Genomic DNA, 20,574 nt, shown 5'->3' with positions numbered 1-20,574 from the left:
AATCAGGCCTTCATGGCAGAATTCTTAAGAAACACCTACTACTATAGCTTGTTTGGTCAAAGAACAGGGGCCTCTATAAAGTACTGTAGCCTAAAGTCCAAATCTGAAATGCAGATAATGGTAATAAATAGAGGCTGGATCCCATGTGAAGAGTGGGGAGAGACGGTGTGTATGTTTAGGGGTGCTTTATTGGTGACACAATTTATGTAAAATTCATGGTCCAAAAATAACTGTCACTACAGACTCTTCAGAGATATTTATTAAACTGTCTAAAAGAAACACTGTATCTGAACTACTAAAGGGGGCACAAAGGGGGCATTATCCTGTGGGGAGACAACAAGGAGAAATAACTGCTGTGTGGAGAGGATGGGATGGGATTGGAGATTGTATAGATAAAAATTAAGCAGAGTTAGAGGCCCGCTTAGCGTTAAAAGAAATTGCTGTGGCATGCATAACTGCTGGGCTTTTTAACCCCTTAAGGACCGGGCTCATTTTCACCTTAAGGACCAGGCCATTTTTTGCAAATCTGACCAGTGTCACTTTAAGTGCTCATAACTTTAAAACGCTTTGACTTATCCAGGCCGTTCTGAGATTGTTTTTTCGTCACATATTGTACTTCATGACACTGGTAAAATGAAGTCAAAAAAATAATTTTTTTTGCACAAAAAAATACCTAATTTACCAAAAATTTGAAAAAATTTGAAAAATTTCAAAGTTTCAGTTTCTCTACTTCTGTAATACATAGTAATACCCCCAAAAATTGTGATGACTTTACATTCCCCATATGTCTACTTCATGTTTGAATTGTTTTGGGAATGATATTTTATTTTTTGGGGAAGTTATAAGGCTTAGAAGTTTAGAAGCAAATCTTGAAATTTTTCAGAAATTTACAAAAACTCAATTTTTAGGGACCACTACAGCTCTGAAGTCACTTTGCGAGGCTTACATAATAGAAACCACCCAAAAATTACCCCATCTAAGAAACTACACCCCTCAAGGTATTCAAAACTGATTTTGCATACATTGTTAACCCTTTAGGTGTTGCACAAGAGTTATTGGCAAATGGGGAGGAAATTTGAGAATTTCATTTTTTTGTCTAATTTTTCATTTTAACCCATTTTTTCCACTAACAAAGCAAGGGTTAACAGCCAAACAAGATTGTATCTTTATTGCCCTGACTCTGCCGTCTACAGAAACACCCAATATGTGGCCGTAAACTACTGTATGGCCACACAGCGGGGCGTAGAGTGAAAGGTGCGCCGTATGGTTTTTGGAAGGCTGATTTTTATGGACTGGTTTTTTGACACCATGTCCCATTTGAAGCCCCCTGATGCACCCCTAGAGGAGAAACTCCCTAAAAGTGACCCCATCTAAGAAACTACACCCCTCAAGGTATTCAAAACTGATTTTACATACGTCGTTAACCCTTTAGGTGTTGCACAAGAGTTATTGGCAAATGGGGATGAAATTTGAGAATTTCATTCTTTTGCCTAATTTTCAATTTTAACCCATTTTTTACACTAACAAAGCAAGGGTTAACAGCCAAACAAGACTGTATCTTTATTGCCCTGACTCTGCTGTTTACAGAAACACCCCATATGTGGCCGTAAACTACTGTACGGGCACACAGTAGGGCGTAGAGTGAAAGGTGCGCCGTTTGGTTTTTGGAAGGCTGATTTTGCTGGACTGTTTTTTTTACACCATGTCCCATTTGAAGCCCCCCTGATGCACCCCTAGAGTAGAAACTCCATAAAAGTGACCCCATCTAAGAAACTACACCCCTCAAGGTATTCAAAACTGATTTTACAAACGTTGTTAACCCTTTAGGTGTTGCACAAGATTTTATGGAAAATAGAGACACAATTTCAAAATTTCAAATTTTTGGCAGATTTTCCATTTTAATATTTTTTTTCCAGTTACAAAGCAAGGGTTAACAGCCAAACAAAACTCATTATTTATGGCCCTGATTCTGTAGTTTACAGAAACACCTAATATGTGTTCGTAAACCGCTGTACGGGCACACGGCAGGGCGCAGAAGGAAAGGAATGCCATATGGTTTTTGGAAGGCAGATTTTGCTGGACTGGTTTTTTTGACACCATGTCCCATTTGAAGCCCCCCTGATGCACCCCTAGAGTAGAAACTCCAAAAAAGTGACTCCATTTTAGAAACTACGGGATAGGGTGGCAGTATTGTTGGTACTAGTTTAGGGTACATATGATTTTTGGTTGCTCTATATTACACTTTTTGTGCAGCAAGGTAACAAGAAATAGCTTTTTTGGCACGTTTTTTTTTTTTGTTATTTACAACATTCATCTGACAGGTTAGATCATGTGGTAATTTTATAGAGCAGGTTGTCACGGACGCGGCGATACCTAATATGTATACATTTTTTTTTATTTATGTAAGTTTTATACAATAACTTCATTTTTAAAACCAAAAAAATGTTTTAGTGTCTCCATAGTCTAAGAGCCATAGTTTTTTCAGTTTTTGGGCGATTATCTTGAGTAGGGTCTCATTTTTTGCGGGATGAGATGACGGTTTGATTGGCACTATTTTGGGGTGCATATGACTTTTTGATCGCTTGCTATTACACTTTTTGTGACGTAAGATGGCAAAAATGGCTTTTTTTACACTGTTTTTATTTTTATTTTTTTTACGGTGGTCATCTGAGGGGTTAGGTCATGTGATATTTTTATAGAGCCGGTCGATACGGACGCGGTGATACCTAATATGTATACTTTTTTTATTTATGTAAGTTTTACACAATCATTTCATTTTTGAAACAAAAAAAAATCATGTTTTAGTGTTTCCATAGTCTAAGAGCCATAGTTTTTTCAGCTTTTGGGCGATTATCTTGAGTAGGGTCTCATTTTTTGCGGGATGAGATGACGGTTTGATTGGTACTATTTTGGCGTACATGCGACTTTTTTGATCACTTTTATTACCTTTTTTGGGAAGTAAGGTGGGCAAAATTTCAATTTTCTCATAGTTTTTATTTTTTTATTTTTATGGCGTTCACCGTGCGGGGAAAGTAACATGACCGTTTTATAGATCAGGTCGTTACGGACGCGGCGATACCTAATATGTGTAGTTTATTTTATTTTTTTAATTTTTATTCAGTGATAAATGGTTTTTTTTTTATCTTAACTTTTTTCACTTCTTTTTACATTTTTTTGACCCAGACCCACTTGGTTCTTGAAGATCCAGTGGGTCTGATGTTTGTATAATACAGTACAGAACAATATATATTGTTCTGTACTGTATTTTACTTACACTGAACAGATCTGTGCTTTTAGCACAGATCTGTTCAGCACCATGGACAGCAGGACGCCTGAGCAGGCGTCCTGTTGCCATGGGAACCCTCCCCGTCTGCTCAGAACTTCGCAGACGGGGAAGGGTAAGCACGGGGCTGAGGGGGGCTCTCTGGGAGCTCTCTCCCTCTCCATCGGGGGGCTGCAAAGGCACAGCAGCCCCCCGATGGAGAGGGAGGGAGCTCCCTGACGATGACAGTTAACTTTTTCCATACAGCGGTCCGTACGGACCGCGGTATGGAAAGGGTTAAACGGCTGACATCTGCACAGATGTCAGCCGTTTGTACCAGGGTGCCAGCAATGTGCTGGCACCCTGGTATAACCACTAGACACCAACGATCATTCATGGGGAGGCGGGCGGGGGATCGCGATCCCGCCTGCCGCACCGCCCGCCTCCCGCAACGCCCCCACCGCATGCGACACCCCCCCTGCACCACCCGCCGGCATCAAATCATGCAGGGGTGCAGGGGGGGGTGAATAATAATGATTTTAGCCACTCTAAAGTTTCTGATCCCCGCGGTCAGGGACCGCAGGCATCAGAAACTGCAAAAAGCGCAGCAAACCGCAGGTCTGAATTGACCTGCGGTTTGCTGCGATCGCCGACACGGGGGGGTCACATGACCCCCCCTGGCGTTGTCACAGGATGCCGGCTGAAGGATTTCAGCCGAAATCCCGTTCCGTTTAACCCCTCGGGCGCCGGAATACAGATTTTAAGTCAGGACGTACCGGTACGTCCTGTGTCCTTAAGGACTCGGGAAATAGGGCGTACCGGTACGTCCTATGTCCTTAAGGGGTTAAAAGGTGAGAGGTATGGCCATCTACATACTACATTAACTGTACTCAGAGTTATTCCTGTGCTATCTGTGGTGTTACATAGGACTGCATGTACATCTACCACATTATATGTACTCAGAGAGTTATCACTGTGTTATATGTGGTATTACATGGGACTGCAGGTCACATCTACTACATTATCTGCATTTAAGGAGTTATCACTGTGGAGTTACATAGGACTGAAGGTAACATTTACTACATTTCCTGTACTCAGAGAGTTATCACTGTGTTATCTGTGGTATTATATAGGACAGCAGGTTAGACATTTATGGCATATCCACAGAAGTCCGATAAATGCAGGTCCCACCACAGGTTCCATTCATCTACAGAAGTAAATGGAGAGAACCACACATGGGGAATCACCTCTCCATACACTGCAGTAGGTATATCAAGCTTTCTTCTTGAGATAGAGTCCACATCTATAGAACATTCATGGTATAGCCACAGAAAGGTAAAAGATGGAATTACCCCTTTAAATGATGGTTGTACAGTATTGTAGGTTTACCACATGGTTGCTACATGGGAATGTATCCTTATTAACAGATTGTCCACCTGTCACAATGTATCACCAAGCCACCCAACTGCTCAAAAACTGCAAAGGCTTAGAGGGAACATTGCTTACCAACATCAAATTTTTTGGTGTGGCTTTATTTTTTTCAAATTGCAGCAATGTTGTGGATGTGGCATGTTGTCATGCATTTTACCATGTACTTCTCTATCAGGGTGCGACCACGTGCTTAGGATTCCTGATGCAGTTTTGGAAGCCAAAATCAGGAATCATAAAAGGAAAGTACGTATAAAAGGACATTCCTGGTTTTGGCTTCCAAAACTGCATGTAGAAATCTGACCATGTGGTGAAACCCTTAGAAAAAGTCTGAAAAAACAAAACAAAAACACAATCCCAAAGACTGGTGTAAAGTAGAACTGGCTTAGTTACCCATAGAAACCAATCAGATTTCACCTTTCATTTTCCCAAGGAGTTGTCAAAAATGAAAGGTGGAATCTGATTGGTTGCTATGGGCAACTAAGCCAGTTCTACTTTACACCAGTTTGAAAAATGACCCCATGTGTGCATAAAATGCACGAATTTCAAGTTTTGTACAATCAATAAAAACATCAATAAAATGATGTCATATGCCTGCCACCTTATTATGCCACGCTGTCATGATATATCTAACCTGGACTAATAAACAGGTCATTTTATTCTGAGCCCAGCTTGAGACCTTAAGAATGATCCTCATCTTTGAAGGGGTCTCTGCTTTACAGAACATAATCAATTACAAGCTCTGCATTTTCATTCTTTCCCTTAAGACCCAGAATTACTTACTTGTTACTGTTTCTGTGTTTCCGGCACCACTACTAATGAATTGATTCTACATTACAATTACTTCTACTTGTCTCTTTTTGCATATATTATCTACTGATGTTGATTGACTTAGCAGAGCCCTCTCATTGGAATGCCTTCTCATGTGAACGATGTCAATAGTATCTTGTGTTTAGCGGTATGTATCATACACCGATAATTTATAATTAGAAGCGATGAATAAATGCTCTAAAGTTAACCCCTTCCCACCTATCCTTTATAAATTAACAGGTTGTTGCATACATAGTACTGTACACTTTTGCACTGTCCTGATACTGTGTCAATGAACTAAACTAATCAGTTCCCCGCTGCTAAAACTTTTTTAATACTGCGCTAATATTGAGCGCTAAGTTCACAAATGCAAAAACTACCACTTCTGAACTTAGGAGTTTGCAACATAACTGGGATTTTCTGAGCAACAAGAGAAGGCCTGTAAAGAGGACGATCTGCCCCTCATCTGCACATCTGTCTATACAGATTTCTAGTAATAGTAAAGTATCCGTATCTGTATATAAGGACAGCAGAAAACATATAGATAACGTGTTTCCTGTATCTGTCCCTAAAGTAAAAAACAAGTAAATACAGAAAAATGTAAAGCAAATAAAATAAAAATAAAAACATAAAATGAATACTTCCAAAAAATAAATGAAGATAAAAAATGAACCCACCCTTAAAAAGCGTACACCATGTTAAACCTACATGCCAACATGTGTGGTATGAAGGCATTTTGCATGGATATCAGTTACTCAGACATCAAAGAGGACCTATCACCTCTCCTCAGGTCCTGAGTCAGTTTTAGTTACTATTGGCATTCCCCATGTAATACTAATTCTGGATCATTTCTTCTAATGAGTCCATGTTATGCCATTCTTGTATTATTCCTGCTAGAAGTTTACAAATAAATTGCCAGCAGTAAAGGTACTGCTGGGTGTTACCGGTGGCGGGTGTTCTGAATCTGTCCAATCAGCCCTGCCAGTGTCAGACTGCACAGGGACACCCCCCAACTGATAATATCCATCTGTACCTTTACTGCAAGCTGCTGACATTCCATTCATAAACTTCTAGTAAAAATAACAAAGGAATGGCAAAACCTAGATCGATAAGAATGGATGCTTCAGGTGTGTTATTACATGGGGAATGCAAGTAGTTACGAAAACAGCCATGTGTAGAGAGATGATGGGTCATCTTTAATGCATTCAATTTCCTATCATTCACTGCAATAATTACCCCTTGCCACTAATATCTGTCTGTACTACCCAGACCATATCTACTTCTATGCATTTACTAGATGATTCCATCTCCCTACAGAGGCTACATGTCAGTATTAGTAACTACTTGCATTCCCTTGAAGTGGCCGTAGATGGTTGATGGCCAAACAGCAGCTGAACAAACGACCATCTGGTGAATGATGTGTTTGCAAACACAGATATGCACATTTAGTCCATGTTGGTAGTGAAGCTGGAGGTCATACACTTTATACTTTATTCGGCCAAACCCAAACTAATGTGTATGGGGAGCTCCCAACTCTACCCCGACACATGATGTCAGGAGAGACAAGGATCGGTAAAATTATTATTTTTGTTCTCCGGGGATATAAGCCACCACCAGAAATGTCTGGCAGCAGCTTTCTCCCCTCTCTTCATAAGGCTACTTTCACACTTGCGGCAGAGTGATCCGGCAATCAATTTGGTATTTTAAATGCCGGATCCGGCACTAATACATTCCTATGGAAAAAAATGCCGGATCCGGCATTCAGGCAAGTCTTCAGTTTTTTGGGCCGGAGATAAAACCGTAGCATGCTGCGGTTTTATCTTTTGCCTGATCAGTCAAAATTACTGAACGGAAGACATCCTGATGCATCCTGAACGGATTGCTCTCCATTCAGAATGCATGGGGATATACCTGATCAGTTCTTTTGAGCCCTTTTGACGGAACTCAGTGCCTGAAAAGAAAAACGCTAGTGTGAAAGTACCCTAACATACAGACTTGGCAGAACGTGTATGTGTATTGGGAATCTGGTAGAGAGTCGGACAAGATAGTTTCCGGCTGAACGATCATTTGGCCATCAGCTGTTGAATGTGCATGCCCTGCTTTACAGTTGTTAAACTGGCCGTACCTGTTCAATAAAACCGGGCGATGGACAAAAGATCTTTCTGGGAATGTTCTTTTAAAGAAAGATATATCATTTGTGAGCTATCTTTCTTTGAATGATCATGGGTTGCTAAATTTCAACTAACGATCATTCATTTTTATTGAAATCGTCCATTTTCAACAACTTTAGATTAGTGTAAATGGCCACCTTCACTCTTTTATTCTGTTCCTTCATTACTCCCTCTAGATGTTAATGTCTGCAATAGTTCAATTGGGTGTTAGCAGTTAGGGGCATGTCCCTGCACAGTCTGTCACCAGCAACACATCCTCAACTGGTAACACCTAGTTTGGACCTTTATTCATAACCATCTGGTAGGATTAATAGAGGAATGGCACAACATTGAGTCTTAATAATACGTGCTCCCGAATTGTGATTGCATGAGGAATGCAAGTAGTTACTGAAAAAGACATTGCAGGAGAGGTGACAGGTCCTCTTTAAGGGTGTCTAAGGTTTGTGGCCTCTATAGAAATGTCATAGGTTAAACAATATACACATATTTGGTCTTGATCTTCACGACAGAACTAGAGGATTCATTTTATGGGTAAATATTATTCATTGACTTAAAAAACAATATGAAAAAAAAATTATAATCTTGCTTTTTTGCTTCTGACCATTTTCCCTAAATAAGACCTAAATATTAAGTGGTATCATCGTCAATTTTACATAATAAGAAAAACCCGTTGTCCTGCAATCCAAAAGGTGACATTTTTCTTTGGGCATGAAGCCCTAAAATACCTTCCGTCTTAGGAAATGCATATGCTATAATAGGGTGGACCTATACCACACAAGTGCCTTTTTACCATGTGTGCGCCCAGTGCGTGCTGAAATACCTTTACATAGAAAATCTCTACTAGATTTTATCATTTTTAATACAAGTATATCCTGGAAAAACACATGCCACATAGTGCATACAAACTAACACAAATGTATAGGGATTACTCAAGCTATGGTTTCATTAGGCAAACCCCAGACCTACTTTTTTATCCAAATTGAATTGAATTTAACATTCAACTTAATCCTCCAGAGGCATGAGCCATCTTCTGAATGTGCAGGCAGTGTATACTGTAAGTGCAGATCCTTTAATGCCAGGTGCATTTTCTGTAGGATCAGCACCCTTTTATAGAGTCTAATTTTGTTTTCCTGTTTTAAATTGAAGTTTTATGTTTTTTAATAAATCCTTTAGTAAAAAGAGCTCAACTCCATTTCTGATAATTTAGAAAGCCTCATATCACTCCCAGGTTTATGACTTAATGGAGACCTAGGGAAATCCATTACATTACCAATTGCAATAAAATGAGAAGTTGTTAATAATTGTGCCTGCATTTAGAAACACGAGATATAACACAATATCATTGCACAGTCAAATCTTTATAAAGGATAGTTCCATGGATACAATGCTCAAAACTGAAGGTTTGAAGAAATATCCAGGACATTCAGTGCCAACAATGCCATCACACCACAGTGATGGCCATCAAAAAAATAGCATTTCATTAACCAAAGAGAAGCGGGAGGTTCACGAAGCTTCCTGGAGTCTTCTCCCAGTAAAGTAGAAAAAGCTTTTATTTTAAGATTATGGTAATCTCCTGTGTCTACTAAAGTTCATGGCTTTTAGTCATAGCAGAGTAACTATATTTCAGGTACTGAATAAAATTAGAAAATGACACATCTATACTCACTTTTTATGGGTATAATGAGCTGTGGAATGACAGGAAGAATCTTCGGTCCTCCATGTTCTAGCATATCATGGACCCCTTGGCGTGCAAAAAACTCGTAGGGATGTGCCATTTCACAAAGCCCATCAAAGAACAGAGGCAGGTAGTGATGATAATCCAATTTCTCAATCTCCACCTAAAACAAGTAAAGATAAATCAAAAGTATAAAATGTAAATGACATAATTAACATTCAACAGAGCAGATGGAGAAAACAGTAGCTTAACAAAAGAGTTTCCTCCTCTTAAGGCCTCATGCACACGACCGTAGTTTCTATCCACATTTTTGCAGGTCAGATGCGGACTAATTCATGTAGAGATGCCGGCCTCTACGTAACTTTGTCAGATCCACCGCTGCTTCTAAATCTACATCAGCTCCCTGGTTGGCGTAGATTTACACCATTTTCTATGGCGTAGAAAATCATGCCACGCACACTTTTTTTTAGACCTGGAGTAAGCGAGGAAAATTCAATTTGTGCAATAAATACACCTCGATAGACATATTTCTGTTAGTAAATAACCCCCTATGAGTCTATGAAGACCACAGACAGAACACTAATGACATTCATGGTCGATCCATATTTTATGGATCACTGCCAGGAGATGCTTGGGAAATACCATTTTCAGCCTAGCAGTACATATGGAAAATGGGTAACATATGGAGGGCCAAGAACAGACACAAGGACCATAAAATGGACTGTTCAAGGAGATTATCACAGATGACACACTACTTTTTCAAAGATGCTGTCAGGGATGTGTGAACAAGGCCAACATGGCCCCCATACATGAAATACTGTACATGTGAATGACAATATCTGCTGTGTGCATGAGGCCTAAATAGTACAATCACATTTTGTAGATTACATACGATTACAAATGTTTTGCCATCATGGTGCCTAATGTGCTCATTATATCAAAATGGTACAACCATAACTGGACTCACTATAGAGCCCGTGCATACATGCATTCGTACATGACAAAGAAATGTAAGTGTAGATACAATCAGAGTCTCGTCATACGGGGTATTAACTGAAACAATAAAACCTAAGTTGTGGCTGTAAAAGCATAGTTCTGGTTTCTTCCCATGGTCATTTCTGCATTGCGTATTTTGCCACTAGCACATTATTAGTAGGACACCACAAACAGAAATAATGAATAATGTTTGTTTTAATTAGCCATATGTTAATAGTTTACTGTAAGGGCTGCAGAACCTGTTTTATGATCTGGAAAAAAAGTTCATTTCTGCCAAAAAATATCTGAAATGTACTTCTGGTAAATTGCTGTATTCATAGCATTGGTTGGGTAAACTCATTCCTCACCCGTATGGCAATCAGGCCCACACATCATATATGTAACTGTAGCTCTACTTGAAATGGCTTTTCTTTATCTCAATTAAATAGTGAAATGTAATAAATAGAATCAGACCCATTAATATATTTGTTAGAAAGGAATTGGTACGAGTTACTCTGGCTCTTTCTTGTAAAATAGCATACACTCTGTGTGTCAGTAGACTTAGTGCCATATGTCTAGAAAGCTTTTCTTTCATCCAGGTCATGGTATACTAGGGTAGTGGCCAGTTAACTAGACCTTATGCAATTGTCCATTATGAGATCACTCAAATAAAGGGTTTCTCAAATTAAATTTAAATATTGGTGATTGATGGACTGTGCAGTGGTTTAATACTGACCTAACCTCTGGATAGTCCATCTATATTAAACTGGTGGGGGTCCGACTCCCGCTACCCCCTACAGATCAGAAGGGGTAGAAGTTACTAATGTAAGCACTGCTTCCTCTTCAAAATTATCTGTGTCGTTAGAGTTAGCAGAGATAAAGTGGCATGCTGACAACTCACCTTAACCTAGTGATTGTATATGGTAACAAAACAAAAAAATCATTGTTCATTGTTGGCCAAGTATAATTTAGGCCCACCACAACTTTCCATACCAACCGTATTTTTCACCTTATAAGACATATTTTTTTCCCTAAAAGTGAGGGGAAAATGGCAGTGCTCTTTAGTGTTCGTTTTATAAGATGCACTGCCATTTTCCCCTCACTTTTAGGAAAAAAAATATATATATATATGGCTGACTAGTATGCAGAGGGTGCTGGGAGTGGGGAGTGTAGCACTGCCTGTACTCACCGCTCCCTGGTCTTCCACTGGGCCCATGCTGCACTGTACTGCCTGCGTACAGCGTCAGAAGGTAGTACATGCACTATTACCTGACACTATGTGATGTCAGAACAGTGCAGCCCAGCCCCAGAGAAGAGCGGTGAATGCAGGAGATACCACCAGACCTGCAGAGTGGTGGTGGAGCAGGAGAGGTAAGTTAGTTTATTTATTTTTATCTCTGATGGGGGTCTGATCTGAGGTCTGATGGGGGTCTGATATGGGGATATGACATGTAGGTCTGATATGAGGGTCTGATCTGAAGTCTGGTAAAGATTTGGGAGCTAATTTGGGGGTCTGGTAAAGATTGGGTCTTTTCTGACGTCTGATAAAAGATTTTTATTTAATTTTTTTCCTCCTCTAAAACCTAGGTGCATCTCATCAGGTGCATCTCATCAGGGGCATCTTGTAAATATGGTACATGCCCTCTTTTAAACGCAAGTCCACCATTATGACTGCACACATGGCCATACAGTATCATTAACCAGTGCAGCACGCATGACTACAGCTGATGTGTGCTGTGTATTTACATCCTGCTATGCTGTTACATATGTTCTTAAATACTCATCACTTCGTGCCTTAGCGCTTTTGATGATAGCGCAAGGTTAGAAAAGTCGGGAACTGACTGTTGACTGAGCATACATGTGTACTGAACAGGATGAGAACAGAAAGCCACTTCCAGGCACGTCTGGCAGGGACTTATCTCCCTGAGATGGAGTTGATATTCAACTGCCTGATCCTTATGTCCTGCAACATCTGGCATCAGGAAAAGTGAGGAGAGTCATATCTATTAGATGGTTGTCTAATCCCAGTTCAGCCAACATTTATCTGCTGTGTATGACCAGCTTTATTGTACAAAAACCTGTCATCACCAAGGGTCATTGCATACAAATATTATATACTATACATTTCTATATACTATACTATTTCCTATGTATACAGTATATGCACCTGCTGCCGATAAACCACAGGAGAAAGCAGCCCTACAAGTACAAAAGGAATGTGTTCACTATTTATTGGAAAGGACGGGCACAGAGCGACTCGTTTACTGCCAATTCGATATAAGATGCTAAGTGCGACTTCACCCTCTCAACTCCCATTCATTTTAGCCTGAATTACTCACTTTATATAGGACTTTTTCAATTAAGAAATTGATCATTTGGCACTGTTTCAAGGTCTTACTTCTCAGCTATTTCAATTTCTGTAATAAGTATTCCTATAACGTGACCTTTCAAGGTTATATAAGCAGCTCATTTAATTAACTACTTTAGTGCTGGAGGGAGGGAGGGATAGATGAGAGCATAATCCATATCAAAGGGCAATACATTTCTGTCCTTTCAATGTAAATGAAATCAAAGCCATGTTTTTCTTATGTGATTTGCTTCCCCATATATACAGTTTCTAATGTTTATCTCCTTTGTGGGGAATGAATTCCCCTCATAATAAGACATACCGTACAATAGCAATCTCATCGGTTCAGCGCTGCGCATCTTCTAATTTTCTTGTGGTGTATAATATCTAAGGTTTAGACATTTGCAACAAAATTTCTCCTGCTTTACAGCTGAAAATGAACCAATTCAAAGCCGAACTGCTAAAGTATGTTCACACAGTGTATTATTGCCTTAGATTTCAAAGCATTATCCATGCCGAAATAGGCTGGAAAAAACCGCCTAACATAACTGATCATTCATATAAATGGGATCTGAAAAATGGGTTGCGGGAAGAAGAATGTACATGCACATGGCGTGGGTGTTTATATGTGATTAGCCCCTCTGCCTAAATCCTCAGGCAGATCCACAGCATGTAGACTGGAAAATCACGACTAACCTCAGACTTTAGCAGCAGATTCCACTGACATGTATTTTGTCCACGTGGACATATCCTTAACATGCCCAAGTCAGGATTTTACTAGCCATTTGGCCATTGTATATGCACTCATAAAAAATTTTTTTTCCAGGAATTAAGAAAATGAAAATACGTAAATATTACTTTATTATAAATATATTACCAAATACCTTTCATTTTTTTTTTTTTTATTCCCCTAAAGTGAGGAAAATTGGCTTCTACCTCACAGGTTTTTTTTTTGCCTTCCTCTGGATCAACTTGCAGGATAACAGGCCGAACTGGATGGACAAATGTATTTTTTCGGCCTTATGTACTATGTTACTATGTTACTATGTATTAGTTATAATGGCTCGTTTGGTCTATTAGTACACACAGAACCTGTCCTAATCCCACAGGAGGACAAGGTACTTCACAACACTGAGCTAAAGAGCTACCGCATCCTCATCCACCGCCAGCACAGGGGCTAAAACACCGGTCTTAATGAATTACCCCCAAAGTATGGTATATTTGAAAATGGGCCGGCAAAATTTATTTTTCATCCTGCAGAACGTGTGATTTTAAGGGTATACTACACAATATTTCATTGCACATGAAGCTAGATATTCATTGAATTTGCACAGACGCAGTAAAATAGTGTTATATGATGGTTTTACACCTTTAAATAGATGTTGGCTGTTCCAAGAAAGGCTTTTACTCAACAACCACTTGAGTTGTAGGCGGTTAGTGATATCATTTGATGGCTTATGTTAATTAACACTCTTCTGAAAAGAAATCTATTCAGCAGAGCATTGCATTTTATTTTTTGCTAGCAGGCCTGTTTTGTTCAGTAATGGATAGACAGAATGGTCATGGTTTATATTGTTTCAGTGTAGATTTCTTTTTTACTAATTAAGAATCCTTAGAGGGAGAAAATAATAGAGGTTTATGGTAAGGAAATATATGATCTGTAACAAGAAATGGTGGTTAGCCATACTAGGCGCTGGTAGAACAATAATCTACTAAGCACTAAAAGCAAATGATCACCTATATGGGATTTTTATTCCACTATAATGAAAAAACATTATAAACATATTTAGCTGTATTCCAACATTACCTGTGATTACACTCAAATAGGATGTTAAGAAAAATCATGCCAATGTGTCTCCTGCAGACATGTATTCCCGTGGATAAGGGCTACTCACACAGAAGTATTCCTGCCACTTCATATATCCATATTACTCGCATATGTCATGCCGCAACTGCGGGTTTAACTGACCCTACCTCTCAGCATCAAAAATCCCTATGATGCTATGAGTTCGGTTCAGTTAAAGGGGGCTTTAGGAGTAAAGGACCCTTTAGGCTGGGTTCACACTTGAGCGTATTTGATATGAGCGTTTAACGCACGTTTTTGTCGCACGTTTTTGTCCATAGTCAACGCGCAAATATTACACGCGTTTGTGTGATTGACAGCAGTGTCCTATGGCCGCAAATGAGCGACAAAACGCCCCAAAGAAGCTCAAGAACTTTTTTGAGCATAGGGCGTTTTTCAGCGCGTTCAAACGAGCTGTAAAACGCTCAAGTGAGAACCAGGGCCATAGGGAAGCATTGGTTTTCATGTGTTGAGCGTTTCACAGCGCGTTTGAACACGCTGTAAAACGCTCAAGTGTGAACCCAGCCTTAAACAGGCTGAGAATCCTAAAGATAATCACTAGTTAGCGATTATCTGGCAGTGTAAATGTACCGATGATTACCCGATAACCAAGCAAACACTCGTTCATCGGGTAATCTGATCATTTGTGGTCACATAAAAATTGTCATCTGATGGAAGCAGATCGTCCTGTGTAAACATGATCAAATGTTAACAAACAATGAGTCAGTATTGGAAGAGCCATAGCATTAGTGATCGCTCCTCACCATACTCTGGAGGAGATCGGTGCATGTAAATACAGCGGTCTCCTCCACTAGCGAGCAACAGATTGTCGTGAAGGAAAGCTGATGACTAAAGGTCCCTTTACACGGGACAACAGAAGAGCAGATTATGGGGAAGATATCACTACTTCCCAACATTCTGCTGATCGCTGGTGGAGGAGACTGCTGCATTTACAAGCAACGATCTCCTCCACAGTATGGGGAGGAGTGATCGCTAATGTCATGGCTCTTCCTCATACTGAATCATTGTTTGCCAGCAGCAGATCGTATTTGCACAGCACAACCTGCTGCCGGGAAGCGTTAATTTTTGTGTACGCACAAATGATGAATGAGCGTTTCAGTACATTTACACCCACAGATAATCATAGAAACATAGAATGTGTCGGCAGATAAGAACCATCTAGTCTGCCCAATATACTGAGTACTATGGATAGCCCCTGGCCCTATCTTATATGAAGGATGGCCTTATGCCTATCGCATGCATGCTTAAACCCCTTCACTGTATTTGCAGCTACCACTTCTGCAGGAAGGCTATTCCATGCATCCACTACTCTCTCAGTAAAGTAATACTTCCTGATATTACTTTTAAACCTTTGCCCCTCTAATTTAAAACTATGTCCTCTTGTAGCAGTTTTTCTTCTTTTAAATATTCTCTCCTCTTTTACCTTGCTGATTCCCTTTATGTATTTAAAAGTTTCTATCCTATCCCCTCTGTCTCATCTTTCTTCCAAGCTATACATGTTAAGGTCCTTTAATCTTTCCTGGTAAGTTTTATCCTGCAGTTCATGTACTAGTTTAGTAGCTCTTCTCTGAACTCTCTCCAAAGTATCAATATCCTTCTGGAGATATGGTCTCCAGTACTGAGCACAATACTCCAAATGAGGTCTCACTAGTGCTCTGTAGAGCGGCATGAGCACCTCCCTCTTTCTACTGGTAATGCCTCTCCCTATACACCCAAGCATTCTGCTAGCATTTCCTGCTGCTCTATGACATTGTCTGCCTACCTTTAAGTCTTCTGAAATAATGACCCCTAAATCCCTTTCCTCAGATACTGAGGTTAGGACTGTATCACTGATTTTATATTCTGCTCTTGGGTTTTTACGTCCCAGGTGCATTATCTTGCACTTATCAACATTAAATTTTAGTTGCCAGATTTTTGACCATTCCTCTAGTTTTCCTAAGTCATTTTCCATTTGGTGTATCCCTCCAGGAACATCAACCCTGTTACAAATCTTTGTGTCATCAGCAAAAAGACACACCTTACCATCGAGGCCTTCTGAAATTTCACTGATAAAGATATTAAACAATATGGGTCCCAGAACAGATCCCTAAGGTACCCCACTGGTAACAAGACCTTGGTCTGAATATACCCCATTGACTACAACCCTCTGTTAACGAGCATTACTATGAACGCTCGTTAGCGATTATTTTTAAGATTCTCGGCCCGTGTAACGGGCCCTTTATCCTCACAACAGATCATGAATATCTAACTGTTGGAGTTCTGATACCCAAACCTATCAGCTGTTTGAAGATGATCACAGGGCCTCCGCTCAGCATACCAAACACAGCACTGTTCATAGTACATTGGCTGGGTTTGGTATAGCCCAGACCCATTCACTGGACTAGGACTGAGCTGCAAATAGGCCATGTGACCAATGAACGTGATTTCGGATGCAGCCTCTTCAAACAGCTAGGAGTCACACCACCAATCAGAGATTAATGACTAATCCTGATATCAATATTCTAGTCCAGGAAAGCCCCTTTAAACTCGTGGTTGGGCCGTGGCACACATGAATAATAAGAATGCCTAATATGTTTGCTTGAATAATTCCTGATGTGTCTGCTCTAGGGTGAGTTAATTATTTATTTTTCATAATCAATTTAAAGGAATTTTCCCATCATGGTAAGATACACCATTGATTACTTTATGGATGAGAGGCAGAGAGACAGGATCCCCCATGTTTCCCTCACAGTATGTATCTGCCCAGTGCGTGGCTGGAAGGGCCACTGTGCAGAAGAAATCCTCAAAGGGGCTTTATATTTTGCATAGGCAGGGAAACCAGAAGTCAGACTTCAAAAAATCAGGATGCTATACAATAAATTATTTAATGAGAACACTGCTTAATAAAACTTTATCCAATGACCTACCACATGGTTATTTGGTATTTATTAACATTTCTTGGCCAAACGTGTGCCAAGAAGACAACCTTGTACCTTATGCTTTCCTATTAAAGTCTAGGGGTTCTTGTGAGTTTGCATTGGTTGATTTACCTAGTGTACTGTATATATGTGGTACAAATTTAGCCTTGCCTGGTCCCATTGTCAGATCTACCAGGAATCACCTAGCAAGAACTAAAATTTTTTGGATTGTATCCTAATCAAAACACACTATTCCTTTAAAAAAGTGGACATCTAAAATTTCCTGAATGTCTATTTTTGGGATAGTCATTATAAAGAACTGACATTCTACAGCAAACACATGCAATTGCCTGGTAACAATAGGGTGTTTATTTGCTTTGCTGATTGAGGGAATATTAAAACAGAAACATCCCTAATTTAATGGATGGTTAAATAGAGAGCAGTGATAGGAAGCAGCGGCACATGCCAGATCCATACTAATTAAAGTGTCCAGTAGACAAGGCTGATAAATGTGGAATGCACTCAGGAACTGTCTGTACAAGGTAAATAACAGACTCTTATCTCGGCACCAGTCAGATGGTTTCCTCTATGTAGAATCCATCAGAAATCACTTCTGCAGCTTACAAGGTGTCAGTCACACATTCATGTATGTTGTATGAATAAAGAAAAAGACTGGAGTAAAAGCGCCAAACTTATCAAACAATGTGGTGTTTGTTACACCTGACACACCTTTAAAAAGAACACTTGTCTAGAGAGGTTACTGTCGTTTTTACACATTTCTACTGGAGTGAGATTGCGCCATTTATTATGACATTTGGAAAAAGTCACACGATAAATCTGGAGTGCACCTACTGGCCTAGCTCAACATGTCCACTTTCCTATCCACTTTTCTAAAGTGGCGAGAGCGGCTTCACGTTGCCAATCAATACGGCTGAATACAGTACATTGGGGGAAAATATTTCTTAGTTATTTTACTTACTGATATACCTCCATGAAGCCCTTGTTCTGCCATAAAAAGTCAAAACTAAATATCATCAAATTTCTGGCAAGAAATACAGATCTGCATTCTGTACTATTTCTTCCTCATAATACTGTAATCAGGGGGCGACTAATGGGATAACTAAAAACATTTGAAAATGAATACAGCAGGAAACTGAATATTAAAGGGTTTTCCCATCTGGATAACCCATTTCCATATGTTCTATTAGGGTACAGGGACGTCTTTAAGGACATCATGTCACATTAATTATATTAATATTATCATATTTATTTTATGGCATCTAAATATTGTAATCTGTGAATGTCATAGCATATCAGTACTGCTTTACTCATCAGATGAGCCCAGCATAGTTAAATGGACATAAATTACATGTAATGTATCAAAATTACTGGAGGGATCCCATACTTGCCAGTTCCATTTATTAGTGTCATCCTAGTGACATATTATTAGGGGGCTGCACTATTGTTTTCCTGATGAAAGATAATGGAGACATTTATCAAACAGAAAGAGTTGACCCAAAGGCAAAAACACTTATGAAAGTTTTACACCCGTATATCACCACAGCAAAATTAAGAAGGGAATGTTTTATTAGCTCCATTTATCTAGAATACACTCTAAATGCAGCGTAAAATTTTAATAAACCCTGTGGCCAAATGCAAAACAATCTTAACTTGAATTCCTGTCTTTATATACTGTACTATTGTATGTATGAATATTGCATGATGCAGCCAATTGCATTTTACCTCCATAATAAAGCTCCATAAATGGAACACGTCTTTGTCCTATGTCATCAAACAATGTAGCGTTTTCTTAGTATTCTGCATGTACAGCACTAGCATAGCGCAACCCTACTGAATAGCATAAATTAGTTAAGTAGTAAAAAATTTTCCAAGTAGATTTATGACACTAAATGACAAATTTCAAAAATGTCTTTGCACTATACGGTATGTTAAATTATATTAATAGTGCAGTAAGATAAGATCCAGCTTCTGAACAAGGCTACTTTCACACTGGCGTTTTGGCTTTCCGTTTGTGAGATACATTCAGGGCTCTCACAAGCGGTCCAAAACGGATCAGTTCAGCCCCAATGCATTCTGAATGGAAAAGGATCCACTCAGAAAGCATCAGTTTGCCTCCGATCAGTCTCCATTCCGCTCTGGAGGCGGACAGCAAAACGCTGCCTGCAGCGTTTTGTTGTCCGCTTGACGAAACTGAGCCAAACTGATCTGTCCTGGCACACAATGTAAGTCAATGGGGACGTTTTGTCTGTCAATGGAGTTCTTGATGGATCCATCGTGGCTATGTTACAGATAATACAAATGGATCTGTTTATGACGGATGCATGCGGTTGTATTATTGTAACAGATCCGTTTTTGCAGATCCATAACGGATCCGTCCAAAACGCGAGTGTGAAAGTAGCCTAATATGATTATTTATAGTTCTCATAAAGAGGTCTACAGAATTTTTAAGGCCCAATGGCATATGGCACCCAATAGAACATCATAAGGAAAGCAGTGTCCCTCCAACATCACAGTACCCTGACTTTGATGAGAATGAAACATGTTAAACCCTCTGTCTTTGGTGGATGCTGAAATCAGAGAATTCTTCAAAAGGAGTCAAGATGGACTTATACCCTTAGGCTACTTTTACACTTGAGGCAGAATGATCCGGCAATCTGCATGCAAACAGACAGCATTTGTAGATGGATCCGAATGCGGATCCGTCTACAAATACATGCAAGAATGGATCCGTCTCTCCATATGTTATCCGGAGAAACGGATCAGTTATATATTTTCACATTTTCACATCCGGAAGGACGGATTCGGCATTGCGGTATTTTTTATGCCGGATCCGGCACTTGTACATTCCTTCCTGACAGTCGGCTGCTTGTTCAGTGGAGGAGACTGCTGTATATACATGGAGTGATCCCCTCCACAGTATGAGGACAAGCGACCGCTATTGTCCCCATACAGTTGCATGATTTGATGTCCAGAAACAATAATTTATGTGCCTGCACAAACAGCAGAATCACCCGATGAACAAGCGTTACGTTTGTATCCGATATATAGTATCCTTATAGCACTCAGCAATGTCTTGTGTGAGCGTTGCTTACAACCTATACCGATCTTTTTGGAAATACCGATC

At 39.7% G+C, this 20,574-nt stretch overlaps 1 protein-coding gene across 1 annotated transcript in view; it reads right to left on the bottom strand.

Moving 5' to 3' along the window:
- The window catches only part of PACRG (parkin coregulated), a 600,083-nt gene that overhangs the window by 252,311 nt on the left and 327,198 nt on the right, over positions 1-20,574 (bottom strand). Inside the window, exon 3 of the mRNA XM_040429285.1 lies at positions 9,338-9,509. Coding sequence (XP_040285219.1) covers positions 9,338-9,509 — 172 coding nt within the window. The remainder of the gene's footprint in view (positions 1-9,337; positions 9,510-20,574) is intronic.

This window comes from Bufo bufo, chromosome 4 (assembly GCF_905171765.1).
Source record: "Bufo bufo chromosome 4, aBufBuf1.1, whole genome shotgun sequence".
NCBI lineage: Eukaryota > Metazoa > Chordata > Amphibia > Anura > Bufonidae > Bufo > Bufo bufo.
This window is presented reverse-complemented; position numbering and strand designations above follow the sequence as displayed.